This window comes from Typopeltis vanoorti, chromosome 21, assembly GCF_054136105.1.
Source record: "Typopeltis vanoorti isolate ZY-2024b chromosome 21, IOZ_Tvanoo_1.0, whole genome shotgun sequence".
NCBI lineage: Eukaryota > Metazoa > Arthropoda > Arachnida > Uropygi > Thelyphonidae > Typopeltis > Typopeltis vanoorti.
The window spans coordinates 9412999-9432883 of record NC_143569.1 but is presented as its reverse complement, the minus strand read 5'-3'; the positions used below and the strand labels follow the sequence as shown (position 1 = coordinate 9432883).

Genomic DNA, 19885 nt, shown 5'->3' with positions numbered 1-19885 from the left:
TTTAGAAATATTAGAGATAATTGAAGATGATGATTGAAAACCATTAAGAAAACCACCTACCTTGGTCACATACTAAGGCATGAATCCCTAAAAAAAAACACTTCTAGAAGGAATAATACAAGGAAAAAGAAGAAGAGGAAGACAAAGAATATATTGGATGGGAAATATTAAGGATTGGACCTTTTTGTCTCCTATGAAGAATATAAAAGAGAAGCACAAAATAATCTGACAAGAACTGTTTTAATTCTTTATAAAATTTTCTAGTTTCTCTTTTCTCATTATACTCCACTATCTGTTCCACCTTCTTCTCCTTCATTTCTTCCTTTTTTCTTTTTACGAATTTTACTTGCCTGCTTTCTTTTCTCTTCATGTTCCCCTCTATTATTTCTTGTGTTCCTTTGTAAACACTTTTTCAATTCAATTATTTCCACATTCTTCATCAAACCATTGATTTCTATTTTTCCTATACCATCCTATTTCTTCTTTCTTTCCTTTTTCTATTGTTTTAATATTATCTTTTATTTTTTTCTGATATTTATCAATTATTTCTCTATTTTGGAATGCTTCAGTGTTCCATTTCTTTAGCTTTTCAGTTTTCCTTTGATCTACATTTGATATTCTGTATATAAATTTAATTTTAACTAGCATATGATCAGAGTCACAATGTGCTCCTCTATATGCTCATACATTATTGGCTAAACTTGCCCCTCTTTTTGAAATCAGGACATGATCTATTTGATTACATTCTTTGGTTGTTGGAATAATCCAAGTCCCCAGATGTATCTTATGTTGAAAATGTGTACTCATTATTCTAAGTTTATTTGATATTGCTAATTGTATAAGTCTATTTCCATTTTCACTGATTTCTTCATGTAGACTGTACTTTCCAATTAATTCATGAAATATGTCCTCTTTCCCTATTTTTGCATTAAAATCCCCTAATATTATCATGGCACCATTTTTATTTATTTTTTCACATGTTTCTTGTAAAGTCTCACCAAATTGATCTATCACAATCTTGTCAGCATTTTCAGTCTGGACATGTACGTTAATAAAAGTGATATTATGGAATTTTCCTTTAATTCATAAGTTGCAAATTCTTTCATTTATTGGCATGAATCCTAAAATTGATTTTATTATCTTCTTTCTAATAATAAATCCTACTCCATAATTTCCTTGTTCTTCGGCACCACTACAATACATAATATAATCTTTTTGTTTATTCTTCCTTTTCCTTTCTATCTTAACATTCAATTCATATTTCTTGAACTTTTCTGTTATACTTTTCCCTACCTGTAACATTATTCTAACATTCCATGTCCCAAAATTCATTAACATTTTCCTTTTTATGTGTTGTTTCTTTGAAGTAAGTCTGGCTTTCAATTGTTTAGCTTTCTTAACAAGAGATTTTTTATAGGAAGAAGTTGCTAGCCCATTACCAAACCCCAAACCTGGAGGACCAGGCCTCCAATTTTTGTCCCCTGGAGGCAGGGTAGCCCAGTTGCAGTTCATTATTACAATAAAGTGGTCTCTGATAGTAGGGAGTAATTCTTCTGAAATTTTCTGGTGCACTTGTGCATTCACTGAACCTTTTGTGAAATACAAGTTTTTTTGTGAAATGATGTCCAATACATCAGTACTATTACTATTCCATTTGTCAGCAGCATTTCCAAAAAATTAGCTAACCTTCTAAAACCACATAATGTCAGAGTAGCATTCAAGTCAATCAACACTATTCGGAAATTTTTAAGATCACCGAAAGATCCTCATCCATTCTACAAGTACTCTGGAGTATGTAATATACCTTGCTCATGTGGTATTAGTTATGTAGGTCAGACCTCTAGAAGCTTTGAAACGAAAAAGAAAGAACACATAGGATATGTCAGAAACAACAGACAAGACATTTCAGGCCTTTCTTGCCACTTTGCCTCTACTAACCATCACACTGAGTGTGATGGTTAGTAGAGGCAAAGTGGCAAGAAAGTGGCAAAACTTCTATATAGGGCATAAGGCAATAAGAGCCTTATGCCCTATATAGAAGATAACTACCATTCAAGAACCTTCAAGGAAGCAGCTACAATCGCCCATAAAACTGAAAACCTAAACAAGAATCAAGGTCTAACCTTACCAGAAATTTGGAAAGCTTTAATCAGATCATTAAACATCAAAGAAATGAACTTTCATGACAATTACATCATGAGCCATAACGAATAAATCACGTTCCTGAGACACGCGCATTGCCTCGTTCAATACTAATTTTTTGTATGAATTAGAACCATCAGTTATAACCTAGTCTGTTACCTTCATATAGCTTACTAGTTTGTATTCCCTGAAGATGCCGATAGAAAATAATTGTAGGATAATAAAATAAAGCTACTTGACAAACATTATATAAAAAAAGTGTAATAGTCTTATAAATTATATTCTTGTTTTATTCTTTATTCAAGTGCAAGCAAACACAGTTTTTTGCATGAAGTATCTTCATGACAAGGTTGAATTAATCTGCATTAATTCAACCTTGGCATCTCTTCTGATTGTGGATCCTACTGATGAGACTTCAATAAAGGTTGAAACTGGCCTGGGTAATGATCTTCTCTATACTACATAACATTATATACATCCAAAAGGATGTATGTTTTGTATTATGGGACACTAAGGCAATTCATCTGAAATCATTAGCCTCTATATACAAGTAGTTTAGTCATGAAGATACATTACATGCAAACTTTGTTTGCTTACACTTAGATAAAAGGTAAATTAAGGATATAATTTCTTGGTAAGTTTAATTTAATTTACAAGAAAGTGAAAAAAAAACATTCTACTTATTTAACTTGTGGATATGAGCGTTGCATTGGAAATAAAACTGTTGATCAAAGACTAGAGACTGCAGAGATGAGAAATCAGAAAAGAGAATAGATGGCATCAGTAGCAAATCTCATGAAAATTGCATTATGAGGAAGGAATTTGACATTATTAGCATTCAGGAAGGTGTGAGTAGAGGTAACCTAATGTGATATGATCACAAAAGATTAGCATATGTTTAATGCATCAAATATCTTAATCTCTCTCTGAGACCAAGATCTTGGTTTACTGATGTAGTTAAAAATGCCTTGGAAGGTCAAAGTATAAGATTTGATAGATTATTATTATCTTAAGACTCCATGGAGTCACAGGCTCATCTAGGAGGTCCGTTTTGCATAAACACAGCTCATCATACCATGCCTTAAACACATTTCAAATTCTCTGTAGACACCACACTCTGATCATTCACAAGTCTCCATGCAAAAAAACTACTACTCACTCCCTTGCTCACACTCTCTCCTCATACAGCTTTCAGCCACCATTTTATAAAAAACCTCTTTAATGTTGATCATATTACAATCCCTTCCTAACTTGTACATATCTATCATATCACTCCTCTTCCTCCTATCTGCTAGACTCTGCAAATTGCATCATCTCAACTCTTCCTGATATTCAACATTCCAGAGATGAGAAACTATTTTGGTCAATCACTTCTGGACCCTCTCCAATATCTTTTCATCCTTTTGAAAACCAGTTGACCAAATCCATGCATAGTAGTCCATATGTGACCTAATCAGAGCCTTATATAATGGAACCAGAATCTCCTTGCTTCTGCTAGTCAGTGTCCTCTGCATCATCACCAGAATTCGTTGTGTTCTCACAATTTTGGCAATATGTCCTCTAAATTTTACATCCTTATCTTTACAATGCCAAGATCTCTTATTTCCTCCACCTCCAACAATATATCTCCACCAAGAGTAAATTCTACATCCCATCTTTGTTTTCCAAATTTTAAAACCTTTTGGTTTGCAATGCTGAACTGGCATCCCCACTCCTGTTCCCATTCACTCAGTTTATTGAAGTCTTCTTGTAAGGCAACATCTACTCTACTCCTCATAGTTTGTTTCCATTTGCATCATCTGCAACCAACTGTATATCCCCATTCAAATCTTTCCCAATATCATTAACATACAGGTTAAACAGCAATGGCCTAAAAGAGACCCCTGAGGCACACCGATAGTGACTTCCTTCTTCTAGGATATTGCTCTCCCATATATCAGACTTGCTATCAGACAGCCAATCTCCAATCCAATGTACTAGTCTAATATCCAACCCCATCCACTCTAGTTTGACTATCAACTTATCATGCAGTAATCTATCAAAAGCTTTTGCAAAGTCTAAGTATACTACTGTGCATCCATCTCTTATATCCAATGTTGTTGTTACCTTATTTTAATAAGTAAGTAATTACTTATAAATGACTTCCCTTTAGTAAATACACATTATCCATCAGAGATAATGCTATTGTTGTCAACCCAATTCTAGATCCTGATTCTCAGCATTTCCAATACTTTAACCAAAACACTTGACACACAAACTGGCCTATAATTTGATACTTGAATTCTGTCACCTCCATCACTAGGAGTGTCAGTGAAAATATGCAATACAATCAATGGGCTGTTGCACGATTATGCAAAAAGAAAATTTGGTAGTGGGTGAACTGACTGTGAAGTAACTGGAAGGCATGACAACATTTGCAGTGAACTTGCTGTGGTGAATATTCTAACTATGAAATAAAAAGAATTAAAGATGCTTTTCTTTAATGGAGTCTTGTATACGTAATATTTTAATAAAAAATACTGCTTTGTGTGTTTGCATGTGTGTGTAGTGATTATTACTTCTTTTATTTTTAAATAATACAAAATAACATATAACTCTATTATGCCAATATATATAAAATTTTGAAAAGCAGTAATATTTATTTCAATACTTACAGCTTCTTCTAGCATGTTATCTGGTACAACTTTACTGACTAGCCCACTTCTAAGAGCTTCTGCAAACCAAATTAAGAGATGCTATTTTAAAATACATATTATGATTAGCAATTTTAATTAACATCAACTCTCACTATGGCAGACTCCTAGGAAATGTAAGAATGATTTATTACATAATGAATTTTCTTCCAAACAGATGCTGTGCAGCTTGGTTAAATTTTTTTGGTATTCTATTATAGTGAGTGGATTTGTTATAATGGTGTTAGCCATATTGAGAGGCAACTATATTCACATGTATTCAGAAGTTTCCATCTAAGATTAATTTTAAAATTTAATTTATAATACAAATAAATATTACATATGTCATCAGGAGAGAATGATTGATTTATAAACAGTTGAGTGTTGTGTGTCAAAACGTGACAAAGAAAATGGGGTGATGAGCAGAGTACCATAGATTTTTGTTCTGGCTATTTATTTAACTTGTACAATATATCAGCATTCCTGATGGATAATGGCTGACATGTTCAGAATTTTTATTGTGGTTTAAAATCATTAAGTGTTGTTTTTTTTGTAAAGACATTCTCATTATGCTAACGGAGACATGTCAGCCATTATACCTAACTTCTTGCTTGCCACTCACATATAGTGCGCATGCTCGCCAAGGAGATTGATGCGTGATTAACAGCTGACAAGGAGAGCATTCGGTATCGAAGTAATGGGGAGTAAACAAGAGAGAGCTAATGGAAGTTTAAGAATGCAGACGGAGGAATTTTGTTCTTATGAAGTTTATTTAGTTGTATGTGACAGTCAGAGGAATATTAATAGAAGATTCCAAAAAAGGAATAGTAGAACTGCGAGCTTTTAAAGTGGAGGAGTTAAGACTATCAAATAAGTATTAGTAAATAAAAGAAGATATTGCAATTGACATTCTAAAGGAATGTTCGAGGGAATGCTAATTGGAAAGTTTCATCTCTCTTAAGGATGTCAGATCTATTTGTTATTTCTGCTGAAAAGGCGACGGAATTAGTGCAACTTAGATAAAGTAGTAGAAGAAACCTTTTTTGCTGGTACAAAAATGAGAAAAATTGAACTGCAAGAGGTAAGAGTACTTTATACTTCAGTGAATTCAGAATATTTATACTTCAGAGACAGGAGGAATAATGTGTGCTACATAAGGGTGATAAGAAAGGATCCTATGGAAAAGGAGAAGAAAATTTTATATCTTTGGAAAAAGGCCTTAAAAAAAGAAACCGACGATGAACATTTTGCTATTGTGTAAACAAGGTGTTTAGTCTGGGACATGATTAAGTATATGTTAAACAATCTAGTAATAGAATGAGTCAGAGAATGGGTGATTTTAATATTTTTGGATAAGAAAATCTCTAAAGTGTAGGTTTATTTTAGAAGGCCTTGGATCCAGTATTTTGTATTTATGCAATTTTAAGTGCATATATATTGTTTTAATTTTATTAAATGCATATTTTTTTTTTTTTTTTGTATTTGGTCTCGAGTCAGTGATTTTCGGTATTCTGGAAGAAACAATTAAAAGTCACTGCACCAATCGGAACTGAACCCTTGTACAATAATAAACACTCGGAATTAGAAATAATCATTATAGAGATAATATCAAAACAAATGACGATTAATAATTATCAAAATAAATAAATAATCTCTAATCTTTACAAAAATGGTGCAGTCGACTTACAGGATTGGTTGTGACTTAACTTCACTTTAGATTCTGGAAAGTAAATCAAAAGTCAAATGGCTACAGGAGATAGCAATTTTAGTAGTGAAGTTTCTTCAATTAAAAATGAGGAATTTTTTAAGTTAATTAATCCAACCTTAGTAATAGGCAATCTGTTTCAGAGTATTATCACAGACTTTGGAGCATTGCTCATAAATTTAATGTTTCATCTCAAGAGAGATCCTCTTTAGAATGGTTGCTGTTTAGCCAGTTTAGGCATGGCCTTAAAGATAATTTTAAAGAAACAGCATTCAAGAAAAAGGTTAAAAATCTTGAGCAATGTTTTCAACATGTTAGGGAAAAGGAAGAGAGACTTAGAGATATATTTCATTCCACAAACAATAAACTCTTTTCAGTATAATGAAACTTATTCTCCTAACACAGTGGCTGCAGAAAAAGTGAAAGAAGGGAAGTTTCAAAAATTAAAAGGCTAAGAAAAAGAGTATCAAAACTTACTTCTCCAGGATGAAATACTTCAATAAAGTGTTCATTGAACAACTCCACTATGTCCTCTGCATCGGTCACTCTATTCCCATTTTTATCCCACAATGTCATTCTTTCACAATCATTTCTCCTCCTACTGGCCACAGAGCTAAAAAATTCCTAGGATTTTCTTTGGATCTTAGTGCCAATCTCTTCTCATATTCCAGTTTTGTCTTCCTTAATTTCCCAAGCACTAATGATATCCTGGCCTCTCATTCCACACTCCATGGAACTGCCCCAAGTTGATACCTAAGATTATTATAATCCCCCCCCCCTTATAATTCCACATACATTCCCTTTTCTTTGATACTTCTGCATGTCTATTCATCATCCAAGTCAAAACCACATGGTCACTCTCTCCAACTGGGGGGGGGGGGGGAGATGTCATCCCAGTTATTATCAACTCTTCTGTTGCTATAACCAAATCAAAAATTCTAAAGCTTCTTGTTCCCCTCTATTACATGTTGCCTAAGACATTTGTCCCTCAAGAATTCTAGAAATTCCATTCCCTTATTGCTACATCCATCTTCCTCTCCCCAGTTTATACTGCTGTAGTTAAAATTCTCCCATAACAATCATTCTTCTTGCACTTGCCACGCTCAACTGTCTCAACATCTCCTGGTCCCCACCCCTGTGCTCCTTGGTCTGTAGCAACACCCCACTAAATACCCTGTCTTGCCCACCTCCACCTCACACCACATGCTTTCAAAATCATTAGTGTCACAGCCTTCCAAAGTCTCCACTCTTAGAGGACATAAGTCATCACTTATCATAAGCAGTACTCCAAAACTTCCTATCCTGCCGAAAAATGCTGCTACTTCTATTCCTGTTATTATATCATCTTCCATCAACTACGTCTCAGAGATCCTAATAATCTTTGGCCAGACTGATGCTATCAGTGTCACCAATTCATCTCCTTTATTCCAGATACTCCTGACATTAGTATAAAGCATAGAAATGACACTGCTTCTATACCTATTATTATCCCCTCCAGACTCCATTGGACTCAGCGTTACCTGATGTCATCCCCCCTTCCCCCAAGCACTCAATCTCACAAGAGGCCACACACCTTCTACTAACCACCCTGGGAATTCTAGTTTCCCTGTATTGACACACCGACTCATTCAGAAAACGGCAATCTCTCCAGATGTCTATGTCCTTCCTCATTCAAATGCAAACAGTCTCTCGCATACAGTTCCTTTCTGTCCTCAAATGCCCTCCAAGTATCCACATATTCCAATCCTCTCTTCTGACACTTATTATGCTATTCATTATTACTGCTTTTCTGCTCAGCTCGTCATTATCATACCTGGGTGGGTAACACACACACGCATGCGCACGCGCACACACGCGCACACACACACACAATCTCTGCATTTTCTTTTGTACAACCTCAAGCATGAACCTCAGCTCTCTCACCACCTGATTTGCCTCTCAAGTCATTCATGCCCACCATCATAATCATCTCATCTATCTTTTTGCCCAGCTTAATGGCCATAGCTACACTTTCTATTGCTCGTCCAGGCAAACACTCCTCTGGCATCCTATCTTGCACACCACGGATCATCGAGTCTCCATGTTTGCAGATAATTAAATTGTATTAACTGCATCAGAAGATGATCTACAGAAATCAGTAAAATCATTAAATGAAATTTCAGAACAATATATGAGAATATCAAAAGAAAAGACGAAAATAATGGATTTTGAGAAAATCTAACAAGAAGTACAATAGTGATAGATAATAAAATATTAGAACAAGTCAATACTTTCAAACACCTGTGATGTGGCTTATCATACAAAGATTCAAAAGATATATTAAAGAGGAATCGTCTTGGGCCGCATATAAAATGTATAATATAGTTAATGTATATAAGTAACAAAACTTCCTTTAGTTTTTTTTAAATTTTTTTATTCTAGCATTAAAAAAAAGGAGGTCCGCGCGGTTAGCCTAGTGGCTATGCGCTTCGCAACCATATACCTGGGGAAGGAGTGTCCTAGGTTCGATTCCCGTCGGTGATGTGAGGAGCTGAAGGATCTTCCTCAGCCATAGCCAAGTTAGCCAGTCTTGGGCGTGGACAGCAGGGTTTTCCCCCCAGTTTATTCTGGGGTTTTTCATCCTGCAATGCAGGCAAACTGGCCTTGAGAACTCAACACTATAGGCCATAGGATACACCGGGGCATAAGGCTGACCACCTTATCCTGTAAACGGAGTGAGGTCCGATGATCAATGGACCCTCGACACCGCAAGGTAAAAGAGGGTATAAGGAAGATGAGATGAGAAAAAAAGGAGGGCAGCATAAACACAAAACTAGTGAGATATTTGGCCTTGTTTACATGCAACCAATGTCTGGTTCGATGGAAGTGGGTGCAATTCGTAGCGAGCTCTCAAGGTTCTCGTTAGAAATTTTTGATCTAACTTTACTCTTCGTATGCTTCATTCTTCAAAATAGTTGTTCACAAATGTACGTACTACCAAAAGGCGATGACATGAATAAAGCGTGATTGTGAAGCAAAGGATATTTTTTTCTGGGAAGATAGGCGTTATAAAAATCTATCAAAGAGACATGATAAAATTTTTCTTTGAGTTGAATATCTGATTGCAACTCTGTACATTCCATTTGAAAATTCGAAGGTAATGTATTTATGTTGACTGATAGTGGAGTTGCAAATAAACAAAAAAAACTGATAATTTTTTTCTGAAATCTTGAAACCTATTCTCAAATTCCTGTATCAAAATGGAAAGAAAGACAGCATATTTTTTGCATCATATAACAATGTTAAAAGATTAAGATCTTATGGGGCAGTATCACTAATAGCCCAGAGGCCCAATGCGGCTCACGGGTTGAACACTCCTGATATAGACATTAAAATATAAAAGTAAACAGCATAATAAATAAAAATATTTAAGCCATCAATAGTATGCTCTGCATGCAATACAGAGAAAAAGGGTATTGTGGAGGCAGCATAAGAGAAGTGGAAGTAACCAATTTCATGAGGTCTACTAAGACCAGGCAAGGAGGGTGACTTGGTTGGTGAGAGTAGCTAAAGAGAGGTATGAACAGCAGTTAGCTAATGAAGCTAAAAAGAATCCTAGGGAGTTCTTTCGATATGTAGCCAGCAAAAGAAAGAATGATTATGGAAGGATGACATTGATTGGAGGAAATGGTATAAAGACAGCTGTTGCAGAATGTGTGGTGGAGATACTTAATGAGCAGTTCATAAAGATCTTTCAATCTTGTGAATGTGACTTCATGGAGAGATTAAGAGCAGTTGATGATGGGGAGGAGAGACTGACTGTAAGTGAGCAAGAGGTGTTTGGGGAGTTGAGTAAACTAGATGTAAATAAGGCTGTGGGACTTGATAATATATCACCACGTATTCTGAAGGAATGTGCCAGAGAGTTGAAACCTGCCTTGACATATTTTTTTAATACGAGTCTTGCACTCGGTCAAGTCCCTAAAGAGTGGAAGGAGGGCAAGATTGTGCCACTTCATAAAGGAGGTGACCGAACTCAAGCATCAAACTATAGGCCTATCTGTGTGTCAGGTGTTGTGGTTAAGTTGTTGGAGAAGCTTGTGAAAACTAGGATCCAGAGTTGGGTTGACAACAATGGTATAATCTTTGATGGACAGCATGGATTTGCTAAAGGGAGGTCGTGTTTTAGTAATCTACTTACTTATTACAATAAAGTGACTGCTTCCTTGGACAGAGGAGAAGGATACACAGTAATATACTTGGATTTCGCAAAAGATTTTGATAGAGTACCTCATGATAAGTTGACAGTCAAACTAGAGCAGATGGGGTTGGATATTAGATTAGTGCATTGGATTGGAGACTGGCTATCTGATAGGTATCAACAAGTTGTGTATGGGGGTGCAATATCCAGAAAAAGGAAAGTCACTAGTGGAGTGCCTCAGGGATCTGTTTTAGGGCCATTACTATTTAACTTGTATATTAATGATATTGGCGAAGATTTGGATGGAGATATTCAGTTGTTTGCAGATGATGCAAAGTTGGGACGAACCATAAAGAGTAGTGAAGATGTTGTGGCCTTGCAAGAAGACTTGAATAAATTGAGTGATTGGGCAAGCAAATGGGGATGTGAGTTCAATGTTGCAAAATGTAAGGTTTTAAAATTTGGAAAACAAAGATGGGATGCAGAATTTATGCTTGGTGAGAATATATTGTTGGAAGTAGAGGAAATAAGAGATCTGGGGGTGATAGTGGATAAGGATCTAAAATTTAGTGGACACATCGCCAAAATTGTGAAGACAACACAAAGACTTCTGGGAATGATGCGGAGGACACTGACGTGTAGAAGTAGGGAGATTCTTGTTCCATTGTATAAGGCTTTGATTAGGCCACACATGGACTATTGTGCCCAGATTTGGTCACCTGGTTTTCAGAAGGATGAAGAGATGTTGGAAAGGGTCCAAAGGCGACTGACTAAGATAGTTTCTGACCTCTGGAATGTCGAGTATGAGGAAAGATTGAAAAGATGTAATTTGCAGAGTCTAGTGGAGAGAAGGAAGAGGGGAGATATGATAGAGACCTACAAGTTGGTAAGGGGTTGTTATAGGATCAATGGTGGAGAAGTTCTACAGAGAATAGTGGGAGAACCAGAGGTCATCCCTGGAAACTGTATAAAGAGGGTGTGAGTAGGGGAGTGAGAGGCAGGTTTTTTTCGTGCAGAGTTGTGAGTGATTGGAATGCCTTGCCTGAGAGTGTGGTGTCTGCAAGGAGTTTGAATGTGTTTAAGACGCGGTATGATGAGATGTGTGTGAGATAAAAGGACCTCCTAGATGAGTCTTTGACTCCATGAGGTCTTGTTTAATAATAATAATAATAATAATAGTACAAAAACACCAGATTCAGACTATATAATGTTCTCTCTAAACGAACTTATTATTTGGAAGTGAAACAGGGCCCATAAAAGAATGAAAAATGGATTTGAACTGCAGAAATGAAATTTCGCAGAAAAACAGCAGGATATATCAAATGGGACCATAAAACAAATGGAGAAATTTTACAATCCCTGAATATGTGAGGGGTTTCCAAAAAGTAACACATTTTTTTTCCTTCTTAATAATGGTGAAAGGGAATGAGATAAAATATGGTGGACAAATAAACTTGCTAATAACCTTCAAAAAGACCACCACTGCAGTGTGGTGCCAATGTCCAATTGCAAGATGGTGATCGTGCAACTGGACAGTAGGTGTCCATGAAGTTATTCATTTTTTGCAAGCAGAAGACACCAAGTGATATTCACCATGAAATGGTTGCTGTATATGGACAAAAAGGTAATGTCAAAGAAGCAGGTGTTTGTGGTGCAATGAATTAAAAGTAGGCAATGGTGACACTGAAGATCGACTTCAGGCAGGAAGGCATTCAATGAGAAGAGACAGGAGACAACATTTCACACATTAAAGGCATTGTTCTTGAAGACTGGTGAGTAAAACTGTGTGAAATTGCACAAGTGGTGAACTCAAGTAGTCCACTGTTTATGAAATTGTTCATGATGTCCTTGACTTCTGAAAGGTGTGCTCCCATGGGTGTCCTGACAATTGTCACAGGAGCACAAGGCAACATACATGGGGATATGTCTGAAGAATCTGTTGTAATACAGCGACAAAGGCAAGGATTTTCTTGTTCACCTAGTCACAGGAGGCAAAACATGAGTTCATCACTTTACTGTGGAGAGCAAACAAGACTCCATGACCTGGAAACATCCACAATCTCCTGTGCACAAAAAAATTCAAAACTGTTCCCACAGTGTCATGGCCACAGTGTTCTGGGATCACCAAGGTGTTATGTTCGTGGACTTCTTGCAGAAGGGAGGAACAATCAATGCAGAGCTTTACTATGCAACATTGGACAAACTGAAAGCCAACATTCCACACAAATGACCAGGACTGCTGACAAGTGCCGTGATTTTGGTTCATGACAATGCTACTCTACACACAACTCGCAAGTGGTTGTGCTGTAATTGTTGGGAAACTGCTACATCCTCTCCTCTAGCCCAAACTTAGTGCCTTCAGACTTCCATTTGTTTGGACCCCTCAAGAAAAGTGTTTCTTGAAGGGTCCAAACAAATGGAAACAAATTTATTGATACACCTGACCCAACAATAAGTCCTTTTATCAGTACCAGTACTGATGAACTTACTCAATCCATAGTGAAACAATAAATTTGGAGACTTTGTGAGAAAATGTGCATGTTCACTTATTTCTCAGTGTATAATTTCAACTTCTTATAAATAAACATCTTTGAGGAAAAAAAATGTGTTACCTTACTTTTTCAGAAACCCCTCATAAAACCAATTAATTACTATATAAGTTAAATATAAACAAAAATGGTTAGAACATCTAAACAGAATGGGCAATAGCAGACTGCCAAAAGTACTATACAGATATAAAATAAATAGAAAAAGAAGAATTGGAAGACCAAGAAAGTGATGGCATGACACTAGAATAGGTCACTTGGCCTAAAATCCATGATAGGAAGAGGAATATGATCCCTCTGATTTAACAACTTTCTTCTTCTTCTAAATCCATTTCAAAAAACTTCTAAATACATTCAAAAAATTTGATTCAAGTGAATTAATCCAGTTTACTTTTTTTGATGTTCTAATCTTCAAAGAAGAAAGAATTTCGTTTAAACATTTTTCATAAACCATCCATATTAGGTGCTATTTTCATGCTTCATCTTGTCACCATCCCTATCAAAAAGTAATCATAATTCACACCCTAAAATAAAAAAAATAAAAAAAATTGAGCAATTGGTGTTTTAAGAGTAGATGACTAGGCGGTAGATGATGCCCTTCATCACTCAGCAAATACTACCACCTTGCTTAATGGGGATTAAAGTGGCTGTTGCCATATCTGGTTTTCAGAGCAGAAGGATTCAACATGTTGGAGGCTTAATGGAATGTATACAGCACTCAGAAAGGATTAACATAGGTTTAATACTTCCTATATTTCATCCTAGTCACTAGGACATCTTCAGGGATTACAAAAACAACTAATGTAACATGAACACAAATATCATACAATACTAAGCCCAACTACGTGGGTGACACTAAAGTCCTATCTAGGTGGAGCACCCTCTAAGGACGGTTGTAGGTGGCCTGGAATGTAAGGTGGGACCTCTGGTGATGAGTGTTTCCCAAATCTTAGGAAGCTTAATGCAACCGTATTTATTTAGATTTGGTTGATTTTTGAGAGCTGCTGCTTCTAAGAATAGGCTTTCTTTCTTGAATATGCTGTGGTGGAGCATGGTGGTTTTCTTCCAAGAGACCCTGCGGGTGGTGTCCAAGAAATAGTCAGCCAAACCTGACTGACCACAGTTGTGTTTACAGATGTAAGACTTGTGTTCCTCCAGGCGGATGGATGCTGATCTGCCTGTCTGTCCAAAGTATGCCAACTTACAGGAACAGGGTACTTTGTAAACTCCAGGCAGAGAGAGAGGAGGAAGCTGATCTTTAGTAGAACGGATAAGGGTAGCAAGTTTGCGGTGGGGCTTATATGCTGTGTGTAGGTTGTACTTTTTCAGAATCTTGGCTATTTTTTCAGATGTGCCACAGATGTAGGGTATGGTGATGGCATTTTTAAACTCTTGTTGATGAGAAGGACGGGGAATGGGGGAGAGGAACTGATTATTTTTTCTCAACATGTACCATCGTTTGCATCTGTGGTTTAAGCCAACAGAGAGTACAATTTGTTCAGCTAAGTCACAAATTGCCAGCAATCCTCGTTTGTTCAGTATCTAATATATACCTACTAACAGAGTGTACCTTGTGAAGGTGAGGATCGGACATTAGATCGGAAGCTCAGTTGGTTCTCTACATTCCTGAAAGGTGATGTGGAGGTCTCCTCCCAGTTATTTAGCTTTGAGCCTTAAGTGACCCTATAGTTTTTAAAAATGTCTTGTATCTATTCAAAATACTGAGTTTCAGACTGACAGGGAAATGCTATACATTTCTGAGAGGGACTCTGGTCACATTTAATCACAGTTGGTTGACACTTCATCCAGTTCATTTGTAGGTTAATAATTTTGTGATGATTTAAAAGCACAGCATAGTTTATTTTTTCAGTATCTTTAACATAAGTTGTGGAGATAGCATGCAGTCTGTCTGGAGTCCAGAGATTCTCAAATTTTCTTCATAATCCGTATTTCAAATTCTCCTTTGCACACTCTGAAGTGTATCAGCATCACCATGGAAACCACTAGACCCAGACCTATGTACAATAGTACAAGTGATTTCTTATCAAGGTTTTGTAAATAGGCAAAAAGAATTCCTTATCTTTACATGTCAAGTTTGTTTCAGCATTGCAATTATCCTCTGAGTTGCATTTGCAATCTTTGCTATAAGGTACTTGAACTTCAACTTCCTGCCCACTAAAAGTCCAAAATCCCTAGCCTGATCAGTTACTTCTAGCATAATCACACCAATATAATACGACATCGGATAGCTCATCACACCAAAGTGCTTTATATTTATTAACATTGAAGAATATTTATTAACCATTTTCTCATGCCCACAGTTCCAGTCTATTCAAATCATTCTGCAAATACTACATATCAGCTGCATTCCTGATTACCCTACCTATTTCTGCATCATCAGCAAATAGCTGCATGTTACAAGGGAAATCCTTCCCAATGCCATTAATATATACAGTGAATAACAATCGACCGATAATTAATGTTGTGGCACACAACTGGTCACTTTAAACTGTGCAGACTCAAATCCCCCATACACCACTTTCTGATATATGCAATCAGACATTTTCTACTCCACACTAATACTTTATAATCCAATCCCACATTCTCCAATTTATGCAACATTTTTCTATGCTGTATCCTGCCAAAAGCCATAGCAAAGTAAAAAGGTATCACAGTGTATCTATTCCCTCTGTCAAATTCAATGGTAACATTATAAAATGTGAGCAAGTTTCTCAAACATAACCTTCTCTTAGTAAACCTATGCTGTTCATTGCAAACTATTGGTTCTCTGTCAACTATTTCTGTATATGAACTCTCATCAACTTTCCCAAAATCTTCACAATCATTTAAGAGATACAAATAGGTAGTTAGAAATATCAGCCTTTGCACCACCCTTGATGACATTATCATGCATTCTTTCCACTCCAATGGAATCTTAACTGTTCTGAGACTCACATCATATAGACTAGTCAAATGGACAGCCATTTCAGCTGAGCATTCTTTTAGCATCTGTGCTGATATCTCATCACCCCTGTTGCCAAATTCTTATTGTTGCACATCAGTTTATGCAACAGCTCTAGTACCTCCTCTTCATACAACTAAGTTTCTTCATCCAGTAAAGAGGTAGTAGCAAGATCAATGTTGCATAAACCAGGTTGAGCTTCTAGCAAACTGGACACTCATTAGATGAACAATCTTTTCTGCATTTGCCATCTACAGTAATGAGAGTTATTCCTTCACATTCATTCTGTGTTTTACTTGCAACATAACAATAGAATTATTTCGGACTGTTAAAGACTTGAACTTGAATTTAACTTGTTCAAGTTAAACACTTGAACAGCTAGTTTCTTTTCATATGTACACTCAGCTTTCTTTACACAGTTGTAACTGTTCTGGTCTGCCACTTATAATTCTCATAACTCTCATAACTGACATCAATCATCCTTATGCACACAGTATTCCTTCCACATTCATTACACTCCTACCCTATTTATTCTTCTAACTCTAGGGACCCATTCAAATACTGCATCATTTAAGCATCCTTTCAAAGCATGTCATATAGTTGCTGTCAATATATTTACCATCTAGCAACCAATACCACAGGAAAGAACCTAGCATATTTCCTGCTCTGCAGTTCCGCATGTAACCTTCTGTGAATGGACATCCTAAAAATTGCAACTTCCCGTGAAGCTGCTGATTTTCTGTCTCCCAACTGGAGACAGAACAGTAATGTCTTTAAAGTGAAACCTTCTCTACCATTATAATCAGATCTGACACCCTTGAACCTCAACTTCCTTCGGTTGCATGATGCTTGAAGAAGTTGTCTCATAACACCTGAATGAATTCAATTTTATTCTTCTTGTGAAATTTCACCATTGCACAGTCAATATTTGGATAATTAAAGTCATCATCCACGATGATTAATTAGTTTCACATTCATTATGTTTATCAGGTAATGCATTCCGTTGTTACTAGCAACCAATCCACTAGGTCTGTAACAACACCTCACTGTGTATTGTTACAGACCTTGTTAGACTCCACTTCACACCAGATGGCTTTAACTCACTGCTACATGGAAAATTGTTTCTAGTACTGCAGCCAGCGTTCTACCCAAACTGGACTCAAATCATTAGCAGCAGCACCCCCCCTCCTTCTCTTCTATCTTAAAAATATTGTATCCTTTAACACTTCACCTCTGCTAGATAAGTTTCACTAATGCCTACCAATATGAGGCCTGAACGTATTAACTAAGGCAATAAACTCTATCCACTATGTTTCTGATACTCATAATGTTTTGTGTATAGATATAAGTTACCTGCAGGTTTTTCTGTATACTCTCTTCTGGTCTGCATGACCCAGCTGGACAACTTGCAGATCTCTATTCTTATCCAATGCTTTACTCATGCATACATCCTTGTACAAGTTTAATAAGTCCAATCAAGATGAACACGACTGCACTTTTCTCATAATCATTTCCATGATAATGCACATTTCTATCATTAACACAGTTGCCTAACATGGTCACTCTTACATACAGATTCTCACCATTCCATTGTGTTTTAATTTTGCTTCTCTCTGTGCAAAGCATCATGCGAATTAATTTCTTCAGACCTCTGATACAAAAACACATTCAAGAGTAGGCTGTCCCTCTTATACAAATCCATTCGTCTCTCAAACTCACTCCACACATCCAAAAATAATTGCATCAATTTTTTCTACCTAGCCTATGGATCAAATTATTTGCTGTCATTGTCCTTCTTAATTCATTTCTGTTATATCTAGGTGATAAAACAATTATCATTTTTGCTTCTTCCAACAATCATTTCATATCCTCTCATACTCAATTGTTCACACCTACTAGAATTGCTGTATCTTTTACTTTTCTGTTTTTCGACTATGTTATATTTTTGAATTTGCTCTGGAATACACTTAAGTAATAAGGTGGTCATCAGTGGCATGTTTTATGATGAAATCACCATACCAAAATAATATCTTTCTTTTTATAATCAACTTTATATACCTGATTATCATTATTCAATATCTTACTCGATTCAGTACTCTGTTCCTCATTTTGCTGCTTAACACTCTTGTCCTTCCTATGTCTCTTCAAGTACCTTTCAACTTTTTGTAATACCCACTTATCTGTCTCATAATCTGTTTAAATTTTGTGATTTTGGAGGTTAATTCATTTTCAATATCTTCCAAGTCTCTTTATGGCATGAGAAACTTTCTTGTTCTCTGCTGTTTTTCTTAGCATTCCATTTTGCCACTGCTCAATTGTCGTACGTTTCTGGCACCATTTGCAATATGGAATATCTCAAGTATGTTATTAAAACACAAATACTATAAAAACAAGAAAATCAGCATTAATACACTATAAAAAATACTAATTTTCTAAGAAAAACAGAATAAAACAGATAAAAATAACCTATTTTAATTGAGTGCTAAATAAACCAGCAACTCAAGATGTAGCCTCAAACTTAAAACGTTTTGTTGGAAAAGTGTTAATAGAGGTGTGTTGATGGTACTAATGACAATAAGCTCTTCTATGGAGACTCTCATGTTTTGAAAATGCCCAATTTTTGGACAGGATAACTCTCAAGTGTTATGATATCTGGCAGTGTGCATGAGTACAATAAATGAAACACTTGGGTTAACTTTCTGAAAGGATAAAATCCCTTCTTTGGTTACTTCTAAACATGAACAAATTCTGGGAGGATATTGTTAAGGCTAGATAGGAAATCAGAGAAAGGTCAGAGCCATGGGGTCAAATGTTCTGATTTATATACGAGTCGAATTTTGGGTTAGGGGAAGAGAATGCATAAGTTAAAATTTTAAAGAATTCTTTGTATAAATTAGCAATGAGGAGCATAAGTAGAGAACCCATTACTACAGCTTCAACACAACTGTGTGTTTACAGAGCTGCTTACTTTAATTAAAAAAATAAACAGATCTAAGGCAATGGTTCTAAGCTCACAAATATTTGGGACTATGTAGGTAAGATTTTTAAGAGGAGTACAATGTATCATCAATCGTAAAAATGTACAAAGTAAAGATACCAAGAAATATATACTTGGTTTAATCCATTATCCATGTCTACAACCAAAATGTGTCACACCTTATTATTAAAACACTCTGGATTAGAGATAGATAGTTGTTGAAAGTTTTTTACTTGGTTAAATTATAAATCAAAGATACCAAGAAATTATATATACAGTCATCCCTCAACTTATGTTGGGGTTCCGTTCCATCCAGCAGGACTGTGCGTTACTGCCACTATAAAACAGGAGAATAATCACCTAAATCTTCCTCCACAATCACATCTTCATTACTTTTCCAATGTGAAAGATCAGGCTGCAGCTCTTCTGGTGTAACCTTTGATTTCCTGATGAAAATGTCCAATGTGCTTTGCTTATTCCTCTTCTTCTTTTCGTCATAAATTTGTTTATATCAAGCAAACGCATCATGTGCTTTCCTTTCTACTAATAAGTAGTGTTCAACATTGGGGTCCATGTCTTCAACCATTTTGAGAACATCTGTAACTGCAGAAAACATTCCTGCAAAACCCTTTACTATGAATTATTTAACTAACTTTCACTGTTTCTCTATTTCCTCTTCCTTTTCTCGTTCTTCCTCTTAC

General features: G+C 36.1%; 1 protein-coding gene across 2 annotated transcripts in view; it reads right to left on the bottom strand.

Annotated features, from left to right (window-relative positions):
* LOC150094612 (enoyl-CoA hydratase domain-containing protein 3, mitochondrial-like) overlaps positions 1-19885 on the bottom strand; it is a 228699-nt gene that overhangs the window by 17977 nt on the left and 190837 nt on the right. For both annotated transcript variants that reach the window (XM_090411285.1, XM_090411284.1), the window contains exon 7: positions 4797-4855. In XM_090411285.1, the coding sequence (XP_090267411.1) occupies positions 4797-4855 (59 nt within the window). The remainder of the gene's footprint in view (positions 1-4796; positions 4856-19885) is intronic.